At 33.6% G+C, this 16,051-nt stretch overlaps 1 protein-coding gene across 1 annotated transcript; it reads right to left on the reverse strand.

Moving 5' to 3' along the window:
• Positions 1-277: 277 nt before the first annotated feature.
• Positions 278-4,650, reverse strand: LOC139884644 (pentatricopeptide repeat-containing protein At2g34400-like). The gene is made up of 7 exons (XM_071868652.1): positions 4,334-4,650; positions 4,059-4,247; positions 3,730-3,970; positions 3,406-3,588; positions 3,071-3,331; positions 1,819-2,828; positions 278-1,226 (listed from the first exon to the last, which is right to left on the reverse strand). The coding sequence occupies exons 1-7, from the start codon at positions 4,648-4,650 to the stop codon at positions 278-280; spliced, it is 3,150 nt and encodes a 1,049-aa protein (XP_071724753.1).
• Between the last annotated feature and the right edge of the window lie 11,401 nt (positions 4,651-16,051).

Consider the following 16,051-nt stretch of genomic DNA (forward strand, 5'->3'; position numbering starts at 1 on the left):
ATGGAATACAATATGTATCATAAAATAACAAATTACCTGAGCTCAAAGGTTCCAAAGATCAATTTCCACGATAAAGGCTAATGGAAAGCTTAAATGGATGCATCTCCAATGGCTAACAAACCAACAAATTGTTTGGTTCGGAAAGATCCCAAACCGTGACTTTCGGTTTTTCCATTTGGTTTGATCAAATGTCTATATGCCATACAGTTCCAAGCCAAAAAGCCAGCCGAACCATATTTCATGGCATTGTTATCAGCTTTCTTGACTTTCTGCTACTCTATAAACAGTTGAGATCAGGAATATAACCTTCTTTTTTCATCTCTTCAATCAGCAAATCGAAAAGGTGATGAATCTCCGTTTCATAATGATCCAAACTATCTCCAGCATGAAATTCGTGAAGTCGAGCATCAATCTCAATCCAGCTACACCCTGGGGTTTTGGTGATTCCTTTTTCTCTCATCAATACCCACATCTTTGCTGAATTGTCCCACATTTTCAAGTTTGAGTATATCTTTGATGAGATAACATAGTTTCCAGAATTCGAAGGTTCAATCTCCAATAGCAGTTTTATTACCCTCTCACTGATTTCCGTATTCCTTTGCTTCTTACAAGCACCAAGAAGAGCACCCAATACAATTTCATCTGGCTTCTCAGGCATCTTCTCGACAAAGTTCCAAGCTTCTTCTAGATAACCTGCCCGAGCCAAAAGATCAACCATGCATGAGTAATGCTCAATTCTAGGGAATATAGCATATGATGAGCTCATCAAATCAAACAACCAACGGCCCTCATCAACTAATCCTGCATGCACACATGCAGAAAGTATACCAACAAAAGTGATTTCATCGGGCCGAACCGACCCGTTTTCCTCCATGCGTTTAAATAGGGATAAGGCCTCCTGTGGTCTTCCATGAAATGCAAGAGCAGAGATCAAGGAATTCCATGAAACCTCATTTTTTTGGGGCATGTCTTCAAAAACTCTTAATGCATTGTCCAAGCTACCACACTTGGCATACATATCAATTAATGCACTAGAAACAAAAATATCATGCAGCAAGCCTTTCTCTGATGCATATTTCTCAACCCATTCGCCCAAGTCAAGGGCACCAATTGAGCCACATGCAGAGAGTACGCTACTTAATGTGATATTATTTGGATTGGCTCCAGCTTTCCTCATTTCATGAAATAGCATGATTCCTTCATTTGACTTTCCATTTTGTGCATACCTGCAATAGGAGGGCAAAAACAAGTATGTAGTCATTCAGCTAAAAGAAAATGGGAAATACAATCAGAATAATAAATTGAATAAGATTGACTACAGAAGGAACCCTCGCACTTTGAAACAAAGATTAAACATATATTCCCATGTTGGAGAGTTCTTAAATAATTCTTAGAATCTGTCACATTGCAAGACGCTGGGAATAAACTTAGAATTTAGAAATGATGCTAAAATAAGCCTTATTAGATAAGAAAGCACAACAACGAGGATATTGTAATCCTTAAGTCATAAAATAACGAAATAAAATTTGGTGCACCTGACCTGCTACGGAAGAATAACCCAAACTATATAAATGCTAAGGTTAGCTCTAATAGATGACAACATGAGATGACGGAAAATCACATAGCAAAAAAGTGGTGTTATAAGATATTAATAATTTGAGGAAGCTGAAATTTAGTAGTAATGACGGGGTTGACTTATAGAACAAAAGCTCTAACAGTACTGCAGGATTCTTAGCTGGGCAGAAAGTATGCTGGAAGTAATGCCTGACAAAAGGTTAGAAAAGTGTATCTGAAAGGAACCATGTTGAAAGTTCTTACCCTGTAATCATAGCATTCCAGGTGACCACATCCTTCCTTTTCATATCATCGAAAACCCTCCTAGCAGATGACAAATCCCCACACTTTGCATACATATTGATTAAAGCAGACCCGATATATGAGCTCAACTGCATCTCTTTTTCAACGACTAAACCCTCTAACAACCTACCAGAACTTAAATCCCCTAAATCACCACATGCCTTAAGAACACTCACAATTGTCATCTCATTCGGCTCAAATCCCTCTTCCTTCATTCTCCCAAACAACTTCAACCCTTCCTCTGCATAACCCATCTTCGCGTACCCAGATATCATCGAATTCCAAGACACCAAGTCTCTCTCAGAAATCTCATCGAACACCTTTCGGGCAAATCCCAATTGACCACACCTTGCATACATTGTCAACAAAGAATGATAAACATGATCATCACAATCTAACCCAAATTTAAAAGCTGACGAATGCACCGATTTCCCATAATTCAACGCTAGGAGATTCGCACACGCTATAAACAAAAATGGGAAAGTGAATTTATTCGGCATTAAGCCAAGATTGATCATTTCATCATACAATTGGAGGGCAAGTGAGTGCTTTTGCCAAGTTGTAGCCAAGCCACGGATCATGACATTAAATGCATAATCGGTCGGATATTTGATCCGATTGAAGAGAAGTGAAGCATAATCGAAGTCCTTGAGGTCGATGATCTTTGAAAGAAGGAAATTTGGGTTTGGGAACGAGGTTATTAGCATCTGGGTATGAATTTGCTGTACTGGTTTTGGGTATTTGCATCTTTCCAATAGAGATATGAGATTTTCCGATAGAGATTGTGACTGTTGTTTGTTGAAATTTGAATGGGATTTTAACAGAGTGAGATGGCGGGAGATGCGTTCTGTTCTAAGCATCGAGTAAAGTTTCCCACCCAAACTCCACCTGTAAGTCGTGATTTTATACTGCAGTCTGGGCAAATTCGTTTTTTCAAATAAATAAAAAACACTCCGTCCGTTTTTAATTAACTGTGGTTTTTTTTATACAATTTACATAAAAAATACGACAATTAATTAATTAGATACAGAAGTAATGCATAGAGCAGTGTTTATTTTGCTAATTAATCAATCAAATATAATGATATAGCATAACATGATATAATTAAGAGTTGAATTAAAAGAGTTTTTGCTCTACAAGACAAAAAAGAGAATAGAAACTCAATTCTCAGAACTTCAATTTCGTCACTTAAGAGGCTTTAGAACTCGACTACCATCATTCGTCCCTGGAGAAGAAAACTTGCGCCACGGGCAACAGCATCTAGAAACTTGTAGGAAATGTCACATGGTATAGAAGGCACCCATTCAAAGCTCAATTTCTTCAGCTGTTTGGCATTCTCCAGCAAATACTCCAACAATGTTACTTCACAAATGTCTTGAATCCCATCTTCTATATGAATCTCCTCCAATCCTTGCACAAATTGGAAATTTCGGGATTCCCAGAACTTTTTAAGATTCTCATGTTTAGATTTATGCTGAAACAGGAAAAAAAACTGAAACTTTTTTCCAAGGTGACCCCATCATTTATCACAGATATATAGTTACATACCTCGCTTTGCGAAAAAGGTTCACAATAGGAATGTCTAATTAAGAGTTTCTTCAAACTACGTGGCATCCCTTGCAGTAAGCTGGCGAGTGCTTGGTCCTCAGAATCATCGGGTTCCACTAGATTCAGTTCCAATGACTGTAGATTAGTAAACATATATGGGAGGCAATTACGTTCATAAAGTACCTACAAAATACATGATAAAGATGTTACTATTTCATTAGTATTAGTACTATGCAATCAACATCCCAAGAGTTCAAAATTTTTAGTCAAGCACAAAATGAAATGCATGAATATAATTGATGTATTTTTGTTAAATGTATTTACCTTGATAGTATGCCAAATGATATTTAAGCTCGAGACTTGATCAACACTAGGAAGTATACACTTCACTTTAAAACGCTCTAGAAGATAATCATCATCATGCCAAAGTGAAAGAAAAGCATGATGCAACGAAATCGGTCTCTCCAGAAAGTAATTGTCTATGAAAACTGTATCCCAGTAAAATTCATGAAGATTTGGAGCATAAATAAGGAATGATGTTGTACAAGATGGATCAAATGCCATACTGAGAAGTAGATATTCAAGCAACTGTGTAGAGATATGGAGGCTCTTTAATGAACAGCTCTCAATCTCTATTTTCCGAACAGAAGGACTTGAGATTTTGAATTTCACCAAAATATTTACCAGTTATTTCAACTCGAATAAGAGACAAACATTTGAGGTGAGGAAAATCATTTTTGTAAGGCAAGCTTTCAAATGTACCCATAAGACTGTTAAGAGTTTCAGAGTAAAATACAGGCAATGGCATCTCAAACACTCCATTCTGAAGACCAAGAGTCAGACTGAGATCTTTCACATGACACCTCAATGAATTCTCCAACAAATTCACGATACGGTTTTTTTATAGTGAGTAAATTTCTTGACAGACCACTGTATATGTAACTTTTTCATCTCTGCATTTTGCCGATCTCTCATGAACCTTATAAGAAAGTTGAAAAACTGAACACGTTGAAGGCGGAATTTTATCTGAGAGTCACTAATGATCAGAGATGGAATGCAGAAGCATAATTTTTCACACTTTTTGGAGGGAAAGCTTAGTCTAGCAATGTCTTCCATTGACAAGAAAGACAAGATACGAAGCGTAACATGGTCGGGAAGAAAACTGAACCAATCCACATCCTCCATGACATTTTGTTCAGCAAGAGAAGATGAACTGCAACTTCTAGACTTTTTAGAGGTTTCCATGATGATCCTTATAAAGACAAGAAATGAATGAAACACGTTAAAGTGATATCAATCACAAATCAAGCGTAGTCGGTCATACATATATTTTTCTCAAGATATCATTCTCAAGACCAATAATAAAACAGTGAAGTGGGTTAATGACGGTCAATGTCTTTCTCATGGTCTAATGAATCAACCCTTTCTAGCAGCCTCTTAACTTGACAAAAGATCATGGCTTGATGATGAATATCATAAGGAAACCGGGTTGACACACCATTTAATTTGCTGAAGCGTCAATATTGATCAATCAACCACAAAAAATGACAGCCTTTTTCAAAAAGTATTCATTTTTAATCCAGTCCACCTTCAAACCCATTAGGATTTTAGGGCCAACTGAATCGTTCTTGCTTGGATGGGTGGGCTTAAACAGAAAAGGCCCATCTACTTTCTTACGAAGTGAAAGATTTTAACTTCAGAGTAAAAAGTAAAAGTATGAGAGCATGTGTAACTGTGTAATGTGTTGTATTGGTTAATTTATCGATATCTCCAGACTCCAGCTTTCTTTTATTCCATGAAAATTAGAGTTTTGAGTGGGACAAATTAATGAGATTTTATTCGTCAATCGTCATACTCACATGTCACATGTGTTGTATTTAAGTTTTTTATTTCACAAATAAAAAACGTTCATAAAACATACTACAACTCAAAATAGTAAACTAGAACCCAATTTTCTAATAGGGTCTCCAAAAAACTTCTCCTATTACACATCGAAGAACAAAAAACATAATTACGAATGGCACTTACAACTCGGACCAAACTCTTTTCTTTACCAGCCATCACAACCTGTTCCTCTCCCGCCAAAGACAATAAATCAGGGCCGCAAACAACTGTCTCCGAAACATGGCCAGTTGAGATTTACCCGAAGCTCTTCCACAAAACCATTCTAGCTCCCGTTTCCAGGCCAAAGGCCATCTATAAATCTGAGCATACCGCATAAAAGTAGACCAAACCAATGTAGAAAACGGACAGGCAAAGAATAAATGATCCCTTGTTTCAACTAAGGAACCACACAAAACACATGTATGCTCCGCACACATACCCCAACGGACCAGTCGACTACGAACATATATAACCGATTATGTACAACCAACCATCAAATAAAGCTATGATGAGGGCAAACTCCCTTTCCCCAAAATACTCTATCCCATAACACTTTAGAAAAATGAGGCCTCAAAACATTATAGGCAGAAGAAATAGAGTATTTACTTGAGGGATGGGATGTCCACTTAATTGAATTTGCATCCATTGAAGCAGAAACGATACGTACAAGGTCCCAAACTGCATCCACCTGAGAACAAATACGATGTGGAATGTGTCACCGACCAGCCCTAAAAATTTGATGTACTCTACCGTTTCGGCGAACCTCTACCACCTCAAAATCTATCCCCGAAAACAAATCCACCGAGGCCCCTCCCGACATCCAAAGATCAAACCAGGAAGAAACATCCATCTCACGTCCCAAAACATACCTAACATGAGGTTTCAAAAGAGGTCAAACTCGAGAATATTGTTCCATGCAGAACTCGCATCCGCAAGCTTACGAAGGCCCCCAATAACCTAGTCGGTTCTACTTATGATTATTGAAATTATACTTTACCATAAAGAAAGGGAAAGGATTAAAATATGTTTAGCATAAAAAAAGGAATTAAAGAATCATGTCTCATATCTATTGAAAAGTTATGAATTTTTATCGGTGATACGTCGCATTAGAAAGACGGAAAACAAAGAAGATACACGTAACATTAGACAAAACATTTTTATCAAAAAAACATTGGAGAAATTATTGATTATGATATATGTGTTTAGAAATTTTAACTTCAAAAAAAAAAAAAAAAAAAAAAAAAAATTGCTTAATTGTCGAAATACTTTATAAAGCCGTTAAAGCTTCCAATATTGTATTAGAGGTAAACATATCTATCCGTCGACATCAAACCATCTCCTCTACTCAGACTTTATCATTTTTATTTTTAGTTTTAATTTTCTGTTGTTAAGATTATTTCAGAAAATTGTCATCCACAGAAAACGTGATTGCCAGGTTGATGATTTAGATTGGATTTTGAGCATTATATAATGGGTTAAATTTCTCATTTTTAGATTCACTGGACCCTCTCCAATTGAAGGTTAATATATATTCACTATTCACATGTAATCTGCTTTGGAATTCAACCTTATCCCACCCTCTTTAAGATCAAATATGGAATGTTCTATCCCATTCAATTGTACAACTCAAAGAGAGCTAGCGTCAAGCAAATGTCTCAACCAAAAAGATTTTTTTTTTTTTTTTTCGCGCTATGGAAACAACTTCCGAATATGTAGCATGATCTTTCAAAGTCAAACCATTCTTGAGATCAAAATCAATTATAACCTTAACTTCAATTTCAATCTTAAAAATTGGAGAGCTAGAGTCCTTGAAACATAATTATTTATTAAGTCGCTTTTTGTCTGAATCAGAATCCACACAAGCCAAATTCGAATCAGTTGGGATGGGGGTCGAAGGAAGAAGACCTATTTTAGGGATAGATTTGACACGAACTGATTTCTTATTTAGATGAATCAAATTTGACAAAATATTTACAAAAAATATGAAGATAGGGTTTTTTTCAAAGATATTGTGAGACTCAATAATACCAAAAAATTTTGAGGTTAAGAAAAAAAAAAGATCAAAAATAAAAGAATGGAAGATTAAAGCATGGAAGAGTTCACCAAAAAACTTTACAAATGATATATATATATATATATGGAATGAACTTTATAAATTAATTCGAATTGAATGAGATTTCTTATGGATAAATGAAAATTTTATATGAATATCAACCACAAAAAGCTTTACAAATTAAGAACAATGTGGGAGAATAAAGGGCAACAAACTAATATTATTCATCTCCAGTATCCATAAATTTATTATGCCATAATACTCCATTACAAATAAAAAAGAAAAGAAAAAAAAAAACTCGTAAGATTCACTCAAATACCTTCAACAGAGAGCTCTAGTACTGTGTTACAATGACATAAAATGGTAGATTAACAAAACTGATAATGTCATAAAACTTCAAACTAGCTAATTAGGACGTACGTAAACCTGCTTGCCTATTAAAGCTCCACATGCTTCATTACATAAATCATTAATTTCCAGGGAGAGGCTTAGAACTCGAGTACCCTCGTATCTCCTTCCTTTCGAAATCTTTTTCCTTTTGCGACAACAGCCATTAGCTTCATGGCCATATTAGTGGGCAAAGTATCCGGTTGAAATGTGAATTTCTTAAGACTTTTCGCATTATCCAGTAAATATTCCAACAAGGTTTGTTCGTACTCGTCTTGGATCTCATCTTCTACATGAATCTCCTCTAGTCCTTGTATAAATAGGAAATTTTGTGATTCCCAAAACCTTTTAAGGTTTTTATGTGTGCAATCTGGTTCCTGCTGAACAAGACATTAATTGATGTTACATAAAAGAGAATACACAATTCGGAAAATGACGGCAAACAACCCCATACCAAAACTAAAAAGTAGCAGATGCGTTAAAAAATGATATGTATTTTGAGACGAGAGAAATAAGTACATCTAATTAAATTATATGAATACATGTACCTCACAGTCGCACATCCGAAAAGGCTGACTGTTGGGATTTCTAATATTGAGTTTCTTCAACATAGGAGGAATCCCTCGAAGAAAGCTAGCGAGTACTTGGTCCTTTGAAGCATCATCAGCACTTCCCATTAGTGTTAATTCCAATGATTGAAGATTCCTAAACTCATACGGGAGGCAATTATGCATATAGAGTACCTGCAAAATAGATACATATATATGATTAAATACAAGAACTAAATTCATTATCATACTAAAAATAAAGACGATGAGTATATCTACCTTAATAGTATACCAAACTATACTTAAGCTGACGACTTGATCAATACTAGGAAGTAACTGATTTACTTCTTCCAATAACTCTGGATGATCGTGCCACAGGGAAAGAGCAGCACGCTTCAACGGAGTATTCTTCGTGAATTTATAGTAGTCTAGAAGAACTGAATCAAAATAGAATGTGTGAAGATGTGGAGCACTGTGAACATGCAGCGTTGTTATGCAACTACGATCAAATGCATTGTCCAGAAATAGAATCTCAAGTGACGGTGTTGAGATAGAAAGAAACTCCAACGAGCACTTTGCAATTCGTAGACGTTTAATGGACGTACTCTTGATTTTAAGCTTCTGGTCTATCCCTTTTAGTTCTTCAATCATCAGCTCTTCTAGATGTCCGCAAGCATCAAGAATCCATTCTCCAAAAGTCGACTTGTCAGTTATTTGGGCTCGAAGAAGATTCAATGTCGTGAGATTACCGAAAGCGCCGGATAGAGAGCTTGGAAACTTGAGCACGCCATTGTTCAAATCCACATGTAAAACTGTTAGTGTTGCAGAGAAACATATATCCATTAACATAGTAAAAAATCCACAATGGTGAAGATCAAGAGTTAGTATGAGAACTTTCACACGACACATAGCTGCATTCTCCAATAACTCCACGATTCGGATATTTTCCAACCACGTCAACTCCTCGCCAGACCACTGTATTTGTAACTCTTCAATCATCTCTCCGTTCAAGTGACGTTTTCTCATGAACCTCACGAGAAAGTCTAATACTGCAACTCGGTCATTGGATCGGAAATTACGCTGAGCATCTGTTATGAAGAGGGATGGGATGCTTATGCATGATTCCTCGCATGTTTTTGAGACCATGCTGAACTTGGCAATGTCATCGATCGATAGAAATGACAGAATATGATGAGTGAGATTGTTTGGAAGATTATTGAACCTATCATCAATATCCATGTTGACATTTTGTTCACCTGTAGCTGAGGAATTATTGGAACTTCGAGACTGATCTTTCATGGTTTCCATAATGATCCTTTTAAGGGAAAATAAAAAAGAAAAAAAAAAAATTGAAGCGTTAGAGTACATTAAATCAGAAAATTAAAATGAATACAATAAAACAAAAATGATATGTATTAAATTAATAATATTTTCTTATCAATTAATGGTCTCGTTATGAAAAGATCTATACATCATAAGCAAATTCAGAGAAAGGTTATAATCATCGTGATTGATAAGTAAAAAACTTCATCTTAAAACCTTCATCTTTACTGTACAAATAAAAATTGAATATTTGACGCTGAATATATAATCGAACCCCATGAAATCAAAAGCAAAATAAAATAATATTAATAATAAAGTCTAAGTAGAAAGACTTACTGAGGAGCGGGAGAAGAAATTGCTAAAATATCGAGCAGGGAGTATTGTTTGTTGTCTAGATTTTTTGATGTAAGTCTAGATCTTGCTTAATTCATTTCATATAGAGTACATGTGGGGGCTTTTTTGAAAACCCTAATTTCATAGGGTTTTGAAATTGCAGAATCACGTCATTTTGTCACTTTAGTCCTCATTCATAGTCCAAAATATTGATAGATGCCAAAACGCAGTATTGATCTATATGAGCCTTATAAGAATTTATTCATTTTTTTTATATCAATATACATAAAAGTTGTAGACAATTTGGAGAAAAATATATTATGTACCATATATATATATAGTTTATGCACTCAATAATATATGCTTTCTTGGACTCCAACATCCCTTGTTTCATGATAATTGAGTTAAATTTTTGACATGTGAACTTCAATTTTTCTCATGTGTATTAAAAAATGAATTCAATTTTTTAATGAGATATATATGTTCTAAATGGATTGATGAATTATATCTTAAATTTAATTGATAAAATATATAATTTAAAATGAATTGATAAACTCCCAACCATTATTTTAAAAAAATTTATGATCTATACTCAAAAGTGAAATAATGAATTATATAAAAATCTTCAATTTAACTAAGTTGATACAATCTCTATCTTCAAATAGATTGGTGAACCCTTAATCGTGATCATTTCTTTAAAATTTTTATTTTATGAATTACGTCATTTCTTTATTGATAATTTTTAAATTTAAAAATGAAAATTAATATATTTTAAAATAGATTGATGAATTTTTAACATAAATATATAAAAGAACACTTATTATGAAAGATTGTATTATCAATTACTAATAAGGTGTTTTAAATTTTATAAGAGTGACAATAATACACAAAATTTAACCTTCAAATATCTGTGCACTTACATTATTCTCAATATTACAAAATATTTTCCAATTGCGGACACGTGAAGAAGATTACATGTAGCACTACAGAAACTTGCAGTGGGGGCCGTGGCAAGCCACACGACCTTGTTCGCTCCGTTGACTGTTTATTTAAGATAAAGGGAGGGTTAGAGCTAAAGTAATGGCTTACCTACTAATTAATTTAGCATCAACTTTCTTGATATTTGATTAATAACATATAAATTTTTAATACACAAAGTAAACTTTTGTGGCATTACATAAATTATAACATATCATAAAAAATATTTTAGCATTAGAAGTACTATACAAACAACATACATATAAATGTGGAGCTATCTCAAAACAGTTGGAATCATATTCTAATTAGCAGTCCGGATGCAATGCGTAAGGAAATTAATCTCAAATTTGTATTTGTTTTTGAAATCTTGGGAGTTGGTCGCACTTGCTTTGAGTCGTGTGCTTTCTACATATATAATGTGTAATGCAAGAAGTCGAAACACAATACAAATATGACCACTACAAATAAAAATACATTTAATGATCGATGTTATACTAGTAACAGACCTAAGATATGTTGATGCTTAGTTATAACCGTCACTGTAGGTGTAAAATTGTAATGACGGTCAATAGTAATTGTGGCTAAATACTTAGAGGAAACAGATTTTCAATAAAGTAGGATTTATTGAGACGTAAAAAACCATGACACCTAGTTATCTAAAGAACTAAATGTTTGAAAACTATACACATCCCAAAAACATAACGAACTTATATAATTTTCTTAAAGTATAGAGATTTTATTCCACATTAATAACATCATAGTTTATAATGATATGAAGGAGGAAGATAAATTCTCATTTCGTTTTAGGTTTGTTATATATCGAATAAATGAAGTTATTCCTTTGTCCCCATACGAAAGAGAATTTGCAACCTGAAAATAAAACTATATATGTCCTCTCTAATAATGGTAAGCAAAGTATGGAATGATACGAAATGGATGTCCGGATCATGAATAATGTCCATACGAGTTTTGGAGTCCGACTCAAAAATAGCAAACCGAATATCACACTTAATTGGTAATTTCATCCCGATAGACAAAGTAACTTTGTTTGTTAGTTTATTTTATTTTATTTCTTTGATTTTAGAACATTAATTTGAAAAGGGCATTATTGGAGTTTAGGCAAACACAAGGGCAAATATATATTCAGCAAACAACCGAGGCATCCAATTCCATTGTCCTTTTTTAAGAGAAGACCCCACACTGTTTCCTTCCTTTTTTAGCTTTGGAGCCGACCGTCTTCTCTTTGCTAAAAAAAAACTTTACCATATCATATGTTCATACAACAACTATTCTATTTATATATTCTTATGCATAAAAAAGTTATTATTATTATTATTATTATTTTTATAATTTTTTTATCCATTACAATTTTATGTACACACAGTTGTTATTATCATTGAGAGAACATGTTTTAGCATAACGCGAAGTGTGTCTTCTTTATCTATTTTGCTGAATCAAATCCAATTTTGTATCAATCTTACAATCTACTAAATAAGAAAAAAATTCCAGTTACAACTTTCTTAATCACATTTCTATGACTTCTGTCATTTTTATTACTTCGTAAATAGAAAATCTTTGTTGAAATATACACCATATGCCTCAAACGGTTACGTTCGTCATGTGTTTGAAACGTGTTTCGTCTTGTACCAAACAAACTTAAAAAGCGTACATTTAAAAAAAAAACACGATTTTTGAGGATGTATGAAGTAAGACGGAACACGCTCCACACAACGCACAATCTCCAATGAAAAATGAGTTAACCATGTTTCATTATATTGATACTAATATAAATTGTATGAATGAATATTACTTTTAGATTTTTAATATCATACAATTCGAAAACAATGATCGAACAACTATCTCATTAAAATCTCCGCCGGCCCTCCAAGGCTTAGAATTGTGCCATTCGGTTCTGGAAGAAATGTATACATGTTTTTTTCCTTTCCTCTAACTAAAAGGAAATACTATCTCAGTAAAATTACTTAAATGTATAGTAAAACATAACGAAGATCATTTAAAATTAATACACCTTCCGTCCCAAATTAAGTTTATTAAGAAAAAAAATTTGAATGCAAAAATAAATATATTTTTTGTCTCAAAATACATTTAAATTTAATAAATTTAAGATTAAAAAAATATGTTCTTTCTATTATATCCCCTACGCCCATCTACTATCATAAGTTATACATATTTTATACTTTTATGTATATATTAAACAACTTATTTCAACATATAATTTTTAATTCATTTTAAAGTTAAATATTATAAGTGATTATGCCACATTTATTTACAACATAGGTAGAACATATTTGAGTACTTTTTTTGGACAAAATAACAAGCCGATCTCACAAAAATTTGGTCAAAGTTAAGTTGACCACTAATTTTTTCAACATATTTTGTATTGTATCTTTGGGATAATAACATCTTTGCTGCTTGAACAGTGAAAAAACTAACAAAATGCTATCTCGCGCTTTTTTGCTAACATTTTGCTACCCATCCATTAGTTTTATTAACAAATTCATACCTACCGTCAAATTTTGTCTATGTGGCAGTAAACTTCCGTCAATTTTGCACAATTATCGTCAAACAAGCAACACATCACGTGCTGACTCAGCAAAAATGACACGTCATCATCATCAGCCAAAAGTGGTAGTCATACTACCGTTGGTGTTCGTCGGACTCTGAAATTTTTTTATGGCTAGACTCGTTACAACAATACAAACGTCGTGGTGGTGTCGGATTTTTCAAATTTACAATCGTTTGGTATAGATCTAAGTTTAACGGTTCGGCCACCACACTTTTAAGCTTAGATCTACACCAAGCGCCTGTAAATTTGTAAAATCCGACACCACCACGACGTTCGTTTCGTCGAAAGGAGTCTAGCCATAACAGAATTTTCAGATTCCGACGAACACCGACGGTAGTCCGACAGCCCTTGAGGCGGGGCCGCCTTCTATGATGGTCGAAATCTGAAAATTTTGCTATGGCGGGACTCGTATCGATGAGAAGAATTTTTTGATGGTGTTGGATTTTTCAAAGTTACTATCGTTTGGTGTAGATCTAAGTTTAACAGTTCGGTCATCACATCTTTAAGCTTAGATCTACACCAAACGATTGTAAATTTGAAAAATCTGACACCACCAAGATGATAGTATCGTTGGAACGGGTCCGATCATAACAAAATTTTCAGATTCTGACGACCACCCTGCTAGCCACTTTTGGTTGATGATGATGACATGTCATTTTGCTGAGTCAGCACGTGATGTGTTGCTTGTTTGACGATGACTGTGCAAAATTGACGGAAATTTGCTGCCACATAGATAATATTTGACGGAATGTATAATTTTGTTAACAAATCTAACGGACGGATAAAAAAATATTAAAAAAACTGCAAAATAACATTTAGTTAATTTTTTTACTGTACAAATAACAAAAATATTATTATTTCTTATATTTTCATCACTCATTTACTAATATTTAATAAATTTTGCTAATATTTAATAAATTATAGGGATTAAATTACTATTTTTCTCTTTATTTTTCAAAATTATGTAAAATTCACTAGATTTAATTCGAGAGGGATTGAGTAGCAAATTGTCATTCTGAAAGAAAAACATTTTGCCAATAATTTATTTCTTGCGAAAGTCGTGCTCAGACAGTAACACACACTTGCAAACATGTAGGACCCATGAAAAAAAATATTTTTTTTTTGTCTTTTTGAAGAGATAAAGATCGGACGGCCGAAATCAATTCAGATGAATTTAGTGCACTTTCACTGTTAGTGTTTGGATTGAGCGGAACTATTGCAAGTCAAAATGCATATATACATGGTCGTTTTGACTTTGTTTAGTTAAGTTTAAACGATTTGTCAATAAATAACAGTACTGACGAGACAAGTGTCCACACCAATAACGCTGCTCCCTCGCCTCCATTACATTTTGGCCAATATCAGCATTATATACATACATTGTCGCTATATAATTTGAAATCATAAGAGAACAAAATAAAAATAATTCGGAATGGAGCATATTCGTCTTATTCTATACATCTAGACATGTTTTTTATTATAATTGAAAAAATATATATTTTTTAAAGTCGTATTCCTAACACACCACGAACACGATTACTATGTCGTAATAGTGATCTTTGAATCTGAGGGAGCGACACTTTCAGGGCATGAGATAAAAAGAAAGGGTAAAAATAAACTTAAAAAGTCAATTGGCGCCGCTTACACAATCGACAGACATTCTACAGCACATTGCATAGTGGCAAACAATGTAATTAAAGCTAAACATGAATGGCAAACTGTTGTTCCTTTATTCTTTGCTTTAGTTAGACCTCCAAACCTCCTCCTCCTATCTCTTTCTTTCCTTCCTTTTCTTCACAAATACAGATTTTTGACCGTTACTTTTTCTAAACGTCTCTCTCAAAAACTCTCTCTAGATTCTCTCTTCAACTGTGTTTGCTCTGTTCGTGTTCAATCAGCTCCATTCTACTTCAATTTCCAGCTCATTTCAGTTTCAGGTACGAATTTTTAGCTCCATAATCTAAGTTTGTTTGATCTAATGCTCTGTAATTTCACTTTTTATCTTCAATTTACTGGTTTGAAAAAGTTGATAATAATTTACTGGTTCGACTCAGTTATTCTTTCTCACATTCATCCAAAGCACCTTCGCCGGCTAACTGAAAAAAAAAAAAAAGTTTTCAACAATTCGTACGAGTAATTTTTTTGGAAAGAAGAGTTTATAAAATTATGTTTTTAATTTTAATTATTATTCTCTTTTACAGATTTTAGCATGTGAAATACTTCTTCTTTGTGCGCTCTTTTTCTCTGCTTTAAAAGCAGAGCTTTGAATATAGTACTCCATATAGTATTTTCTTTTCTTTAATTTATTCATTCTCTATTTTTTTATTTTTTTATTTTTAATTTTTATTATCATTCTTGGCTGTCCCTTGAAATTCAAGAAAAGCATCATTAATTTTGTTTTCTTGTAATAATTAGTTTGTTCTGTTTCAGCTGCTGGAAATATACATATGAATATAGGGAGCAACAATAGACTGGAGATAACTTGGGACTTGTTCGATTCGAGCCGTGAAAATTCTCAGGATTGAGCTAAATTCGGAAGGAAAAAAAATTAGT

Source organism: Rutidosis leptorrhynchoides, unplaced genomic scaffold (genome assembly GCF_046630445.1).
Source record: "Rutidosis leptorrhynchoides isolate AG116_Rl617_1_P2 unplaced genomic scaffold, CSIRO_AGI_Rlap_v1 contig582, whole genome shotgun sequence".
Lineage (NCBI taxonomy): Eukaryota > Viridiplantae > Streptophyta > Magnoliopsida > Asterales > Asteraceae > Rutidosis > Rutidosis leptorrhynchoides.